General features: G+C 35.4%; 1 protein-coding gene across 1 annotated transcript in view; it reads right to left on the bottom strand.

The window, feature by feature from the left end:
* Positions 1 to 1,273, bottom strand: part of LOC110454140 (growth factor receptor-bound protein 2-like) — a 26,317-nt gene extending 25,044 nt beyond the window's left edge. Inside the window, exon 1 of the mRNA XM_021503516.1 lies at positions 1,175 to 1,273. Within this exon, the coding sequence (XP_021359191.1) occupies positions 1,175 to 1,252 (78 nt within the window). The 5' untranslated portion in view covers positions 1,253 to 1,273. The remainder of the gene's footprint in view (positions 1 to 1,174) is intronic.
* Positions 1,274 to 8,340: the final 7,067 nt, after the last annotated feature.

Genomic DNA, 8,340 nt, shown 5'->3' with positions numbered 1-8,340 from the left:
AAAAAATTTTAAAAAAAAAAAAAAAAAAAAAAAGTTTGAAGGATCCTGTGTTCGGACCCCAGTAAGGCTGTCACACTTCTCTTTCTCCCGATACAAAATTAAGGAGCTGAGTCAAGTCTGGATTGTAAATAGTAGTGTCTTCCGGTTGAAGACTAAGAAAAAGGAGGGAGGAATGAAGCAAAACTAACCTAATACCAAGAATGACTAATTTAGCTTTGTCAGTGATCAATTCACCTGTAATATAAGCAAGATTGCTAAATCTGGGATCCGACGACCTAGTAAAATGACCACATCCAGAGAATGGGTGATTGTGACATAACCGGTCATAATTATCACGCCTGGAGCAGTCTAGATTGACAGGAAAATATTATTTCTTAAATTTGATGCATGATTTATTATAAATCATGTCTGTTAACTTCATGAAACATCAAAAAACGATTGATAGTTCATGCCCTTATGCTATCCTATCAGACACCCCTGGACAGCTGGCTTACTGTCAGAAATTGGAATGAAAACAATCTCTCACTTTTGTGATTTTGTGAATTTTCTAAATTTGGTGGTTTCTAAATTGTTGAGCCAGTGTCTGACCATCTGAAATTTGACCGTGGATATATAGAACAGTCTCATGTCAGAGGTTGTATTATCACCAGCTGCATGAATGTGCAGTCTTGGCCGCCCTTAAAACGAACCCCGTGTATACTCTATATATCTATAGTTTTTAATTGAATATTAAACAATGAATAGTGAGGATAACAAGAAACACTTGCAAAAACATAGAAAACGTTGTTTTTCATTTTACTTTATTCTCTATCTGAGTAATAAATGTGTTACTGCAAATGGGTAACTGGTTCCTAAATGCAGGTGTATTACCCATAGGCATATGCGCCGTTGTGCCCAATCTGGTAAGTACGGCCACAAAGAGAAGAGGCATTCTTGGATTTGTGTCTATTGTGATCATGACGACCAGCAACTAGACATGGAAACGTGGCATTCTTCACTCTCTACATCGAAACCACTTCGATATATGTAGATTACCTGATGTAATGATAGGCCTGGTTGTTTTCCTTGTTTCAGGAAGTCGGAATATTGACATGATTCGTATAAAGCGCACTGAAGTTTTTAGGGTTGATCGGAGCAAACGTCAACATTAAGGAAGAATATTCATTGTACTTACAAGTAGCATATCTTTATCCTTAAAACCCATTTCATCGTCATTACTTGGTTCGAAGTCATATATAGCCTTAGCTTCCATCTTGGAAGGGATGAGACTCAAAGCCGGAAGTAAACTGTATGAAACTAAGGGAGATAATCGATAAAAAGCCCGAGTTATGTATGATCTTGACATGTTTCTTGATATTTATCATGTTTTCATTCCTTTTAAAATATTTTAAGACGAAACTAACAATAGTGACTCGTTTAACCACAAGGCCAGACAACTGATGCAAGCCACAACACGGACTGGGTGTTAGAAAGGCAAACCGAAAGTAGAAGTCCTTCGTCGTTTCTCGGCTTTGAATGTTTCGTACCACCGACAATCCGTAACAGTCAACCCGTAAATTTATCTTGGTACGGGTTGACTGTGACGGATTGCTGGTGGTATTGAACAACTGGGTCCCGTACTAACAGGTTCCATAACCTTACTTAGTTTCTTCTGATTTTGGGGGGAAAATATTTTTATCAGCCCAGCAGATCGTGACGTCACGCGATACCCAAGTGTGGAATTGCTGTGTTGAAAATTGTTTCTTCTTAGATTTCTCATGTGGTAAAAATGTCCATATTGCTCCTCATTATCTTTCTTGTATTCTTCAGCTGTTCGTGTCCGTTTTTATCGTACAAGTACCGATTTTTACTTCAGTGCAGATTATTTGAATGCTGAAAGTCATCTTGTTCCACCTTATTATGACTACTGCAGAAGTAGATTCGACCAAATCCATCATACAGTCTTTAGTCATTACAAACGAAACCTAGTTGATAGTCCCATGTGTATACTTCTTATCAGTCTGCTGAAACAACAGAACACTTCCTTCTCTTCTGTCCAAAATACCAACAATTAAGAATATACAATTTGCTTTTGAAGGTTTTCGATAATTACATATTTTCATGCAATTTAATCGTTGATAACTTGTCTTTTATTGATATTTTTATTTGTATCTTGTAATTTCTTACTTTATTTCTATGTTTTGTTCATTTTACCTCTTATAACTTTCTCCCTGAACAAAACCACTATTGTGGCGTTTTTAACAAATTATACTCAAAGATTAACACCGTAAATACGTCATGTATAATGTAAATGATTTAATAATCTTTGCTATCTTCTTCATCGGATACAGTGGGAAATGTCTCGACATTTCGGCAGATCTGTCGGAGATACATTGACTGCATCAAGCACGCCCACACCGAGTGTATAGTGGTATTTGACCGTTGTTCGTCCGAAAACACCCCGTTTAGGACGACGAAAGACATTTTCTTTGCAAACAATACAAATAAAGAAAATGTTATCATTCTGTTGAGGAAATAGATGTCCGAAAGTGGAATTGATACAAAAAAGGCAATGTCTGATGCAGATGTTCAACATTGTCAAAGCCAACCGTATGTTTGTGAAAAGACACCGACTTACTTGTGCTGCTTCTCTTCCATCTAGATTTGGCATACATTCAGCCGCTGTACTTCAGATCAGATCATGATTCCAGAGGGAAAATCAAGATGTGGGACGTACGAAAGACTAAAACTGTTATTGGACACGATATTTGTGGGGTTCTGTCAGTTATCCACGCAATAAGCGGCTGTGATACCACTTCTAGGATGTTCGGAATCAGTAAAGCTGCAACGCTAAAGTAGTATTCTTGAAGTCACAATCACCTGACTTTTTTAAAGCAAAGTACGAAAGTACAAGTGATTAAGTCTGGAGAACATTTGGTTTACTGCTGTATACGACGGAGTGATTCATGAAGGTCTGGTGAAGAATCTTAACATAATTACATTATATTGTATCAAAGTATCATAATACATTTCGCTGGGTATTGGGACATTATGGAATACCAGGTAATGAAAATGCATATCGTGTCGCGAAAGCAGCACTATTACTACCACCTGAAGATTTTAAACTTCATTTTACTGATTTTAAACCACTTAATTAAAACATTTATACGACCACAGGAAATAACAATTGGAATGAATGCGTCGATAACAAAATAGATCCTATTTAACCTGAACTCAGTGAATGGCAACAGTCCTTGCTACAGGGAGAGGCGCCGAGACGAGGTTGTCATTGCCCGTCTCCGGATTGGTCACTGAAACGTGAAGACCAGCCTCAATGCATAGCGTATCAGGAACCATTTACAGTATAACACTTGCTATTAGATTATGTCGACCTTCAGTCAACACGAGAACATTTCTATAATAACATTACATGTCTCTTTTTGAAAACATAATTGCTTTTCAATTTTTGGCTATCTGAAAGCTGCTGGTCTTTTAAATACAATTTGAGTCACCATAGCTACTTTCAATATTCAAATTGACGTTTATTTGTTACCTTTAAGTTTTTTATGTTTTTATTTTGCATTTGCCTTTGTCCATTGGTGGCCCTTATGACCTATCCTGTGTTGAACGGCCGTTGAACATTTAGTACTAAAAAGATCTGGACCTGCTAAGATATCGGAAGTTTAACAAACACATTTTAAACATGTGTTTAGATACACACGATGGTCACTTTGACTGTCGTTAGTTTCTAGCATGGGGACATCCATATGGTTATTTTTCGAGTTCAAATAGCATCAGAAAACGTACATATTTCAGACTGAAAGTTGATTTTTTTGGTTACGTTGTTAAAATATGGCGCGTGCGAGGACTATGCGTTCTGTTTCGGAATGTAGGAATAAATTAAATACTTATATTCATTGAAATTTCAAAACCCATTAAAAATGCTAAAATGGTGACACACATGTTCATTTCAAGTGTAAGATATTGTTAAATTCAAGTCGTGATCCGTTTTTGGTACTGACATTTGCAAAAACCGGAAACGCTAATCGGTGACGTCAGAGTGTTCTATAAATATATCACGTGAGCCCCGGGTGCTAAGTTGGTAAGGTCAGCTACAACCATACATGAATATAATTCTTTCTCTGGATTTACAATGAATGCATTAAATGACGGTTTGGTGATCCATTTTGGGAACTGTCATTCTGAAACCTTTATCTCTTGGAACCGGCATAAGTCATCTCGTCCATACTGATATACGATATATTGTCTGAAAACTAATGTTACTATTCGACTTCGAGATACATTTATTTAAAAACGTTTTACGAGTGTTCAATAATTACTATATAGAACTTTCAGTTAATTCAGGACTCTGATAAAACAAATCTGATTTAATGTCATAATTATAAGTCAATTCGTCCCAATTATTACTATTTTAAACACGATAACATGTTATGTTATATTATGTTAATTCCATTTTATGATATCATAAATTCATTTAATGATATCATAAAATCGATTTAATGATATCACATTTTGTGAATAAATACCAAAACGGGGCCCATACAGTTCTCTATTGTTTTTAATTACTCGTTGTACAGTTGTTGTCTTGGTTTTGGTTTTGTTCCTGACATGTTTAATTATACAATTAATTGTACAATTATGGACTTCAGGTGAGGTCTATCCCTGATTTATGAACCTGGTCTGAACAATTTTCACAGAGGCCGAAGGAGAACTGCTGTACCGTCCTGTTGTATAATAGAGTCATAGCAAACAACGACAAAAGACAACGCTTCATGGGTTTGACAGTGTTTATAAGAAATACAAAAATATGATTCGTTTCTTGTTTACATTATCTCCTCTTTCTATTCATAGAACGAGGTCTGTAACATATTTACAGACTCGTCACATGACGTCATTCCTCCAATCAGGGCTGGGAATTAACACCAATCATATATTAAAATTACAGCAGGTTGTTGTAAACCCCTGGATGTCGGAGTATTCAGGGGTCGAAATGGATCGAATTTGTTGTAAACCTCATTGACATATAAAGTCCTTGACATGTGTCCATATGCAAAATATACTCCGACCAGTTTTCATTGTGTCATGGAATTTCTCTTCCAAATAAACACATAAATTTCAACAAAATGCCATACTGTCTAATAACGAGAGGCCCAGAGGGCTTGTATTGCTCACCTGGATATGCTTAAAGTCATTGATATGAGGTAAAGATAAAGCACTCCATGGTAGGTACTGTTTAAGTGCATATGAAATTTCAGAAAAAAATCATGCAGTACTTCTGGAGATATAACAAGAACAAACTTTAAACAGACCCCCACCCTCTGCCCCCAGGGGTGGGGGGGTAGGGGGGGGGGTCACACCCACCATTTACACAAAATTGAGTCCCCTTGGCCCACGGATGCTCCAAACCTTGCAATATTCAATAAGTTTATATTTGTGTTCGAAATTATATATTTGTATTCAATAATTGTAAAAATATGTGCAATATTCAAAATTGTTATTCAATAATTGTGAATATATGTGCAATATTTAGGGCTTTTCACCAACTGGTGAAAAGACCTATTGTTTTTGTTATGTTTCTTATTCTTCTTATTCTTCTTCCCATTATTATTTTTCTTCCGTACTTTGCGGAGTCCTAATCTTTTGATTGGTAAAAGATAGGTTTATAGTCTTTAAAGCAAATTGTAGGAAAAGGTCTGAAGCTGATCAAGCAACATTTTGAAGTAGGTCAAAAATCCAATATGGCCACCATGACGTCATACCTCAAAATCTAAAAATGGCCATAACTCAAAAACGGTTTAATTTATAGAAATGATGCAATAATATTATATGTAGATAATGTTCAGGGCTAACTTTTTTCATGACATGTTAATTCAAAATATTTCTAATAAAAAAGCTCGCTGTTGGGTCAAAGGTCACCATTTTTTAAAAACATTCATTTTTCATTTTTTTTGAAAAATCGATGATCGATGTAGAATGCAATTCCGATGAATTTGATGTATTTAGTATTTCTGTAACATTTACCGTTAACGTTGTACGCCATTTTGAATATTTCCTTTGATCTTTTAAAAAATTTGCATAATATGAATGACAAATATTTGGTTTATTTGTTATGAAAAGGTTTTCTCAAATGTCCTCTAACATTTAAAAAAAAAAATCAACTTCATTGAAAAATAAAAATGGCCGCCATGACGTCATACCTCAAAATCTTAAAATGGCTATTTTACTCAAACACGGTTGAATTTACAGCCTTTAAGCACTGTCATCATTTGTAGATAACGTTCAGGGCTAACTTTTTTCCCATTGCATATTATTACTTAAAAGGTCAAATGAAAAAGTTCGCTGTTGGGTCAAAGGTCACAATTTAAAAAAAAAAAATCATTTTTTATTTTTTTAAAGAATTCTTCCATAGATCGATAAAGAATGGTATTCCGATGAATTCGATGTCTTTAGTTTTTCTGTAACATTTACCGTTAACGTTGTACGCCATTTTGAATATTTCCTTTAATCTTTTAAAATGCTGACGATATGTTAAAACTTCAACGATCTTCTTCTCCAATTCTGTCATTGCAATATTAACCACAACTATTACATGTATTCCTCTAGCGGCCCTTACAAACTTATGTTACTTTTTAGAGCCATTAATAATCCAAGATGGCCGCCACGAACTCTGATTGGTTAACAGCCTATACCAAAAGATTTAGTTAACGATATCAAACACGAGGTTGATCTTTGGATATCATATAGAGATAGCCAAGGGCAAACTTTTTCTTTCATACTGTTTTGACAAAAAATGTCAACTTCCGGTTTTCGGCAGGGGTCAAAGTTAAAATGCACTATATTGGGTACCAACCTTAAAACATCTTCTTCTTAAGTTCAACATGGTCTAGAGTCTTAATATTTAATAATAAAGATTCTGAGATGTCAGGGTCTCAGGTTTGAAAAATTGGTTGACATTGATCAACTATCAAGGTCAAAATCAAGGTCACAAACTTCATATGTGCTATTTCAAGATAATGACTTCAAAAAACTTCTTCTAAAGTTCTACAAGGCCTAGAGTCCTACTATTTGATACATTAACATGGTCAGATTATTGACTATCAAGTTTGAAAAAATGATTGACCTTGAATGACTTTCAAGGTCACAGAGGTCATATGTGTAAAAAATATTGAAACCACCATTTCTGAATAACCAATTATTCCAGGGTAACGATGTTTGTCAAAGAAGCATGCTTGAATGAAGGGCTTTAAAGTGTGTGCAAATGAATGACCTTGACCTACTCTAAATATAATTTCAAAGGTGAAAGTCAAAAACCGTTTTCATTATTGTGCGATTGTCAAGTGCTTTCAGGACACTCAGTACTTTGATTTGTACCAAGACATCTAATACACGCTGGTAATACTACATCGATTACTACGCACTCTCAATCTTAAAAATATGGACAGTTTACATCTCTACTGCGGTGGGTAAACATCAGCCTTTCTTTGGCGTGGCAAACCCAACCGATATAGACACAAAGATAGTTTCAATTAATCGTCCTCACGTACATAGTGGACGGACTATATTTTACGGACTACATTCCCATACAACTAAGCCCATTGGCTGCCTATATTTATCCAGTCCTTCTCTGACGTCATTTCGCACTCGGGGAATCCCCAACTACTCAGCCAGCTACTGTAGACTTGCGCAGGTTATTATTAGAATGCCAAATCAGTACTTACAGTGAAAAGCCCGTCAAATTGTTAGCCAACAATTTCTAGTTTATATTTGTATTCAATAATTATAAAGACTACTGACTGTCTATCATTGATATATTCCACTGGATTCTGGTCTGGTGTTATTTTGTTCAGTATTACTTCATTTTCCTGTGGCATTGATTAACCAACCACAACGTTAAGCAGTTGCAGCCTAGTTTATGAGGTCAATGCATGCATGGTCGTTCTAATTCTAATTTTATCTTAATTAAAAACACCTTTTAATGTTCCATGTCATATAGGTGGAATTAGCTGCCAACTCTTGTTATTTATTGCTATTTCTCAAGATGTACTGGATGAATCTTTCTCATATTTCATATGTACACATTCTTGGCTGTACAACTCATCCTGCTGCGTTCAGCTGAATTTGATGAAATGTAACAGATGTAGTCAACCTAATCTTTAGTTGTGCACCTGCTATCACTATTTGGATTGGGTTATTTTCTCATGCCCTTTTATTTTAAAATATTGTTAACACTACTCTTTCCAAAATATTGCACCAATATGAGTGATGCTTGCTACGCAGGACCGTTACAATGTGGGACTTTTTATATAATGTAAAATGATAGTGACTTCCACTTGTTATAGA

Source organism: Mizuhopecten yessoensis, unplaced genomic scaffold (genome assembly GCF_002113885.1).
Source record: "Mizuhopecten yessoensis strain PY_sf001 unplaced genomic scaffold, ASM211388v2 scaffold7695, whole genome shotgun sequence".
Taxonomy (NCBI): domain Eukaryota; kingdom Metazoa; phylum Mollusca; class Bivalvia; order Pectinida; family Pectinidae; genus Mizuhopecten; species Mizuhopecten yessoensis.
The sequence above is the reverse complement of the archived record's forward strand: the minus strand, read 5'-3'. Positions and strand labels throughout refer to the sequence as shown.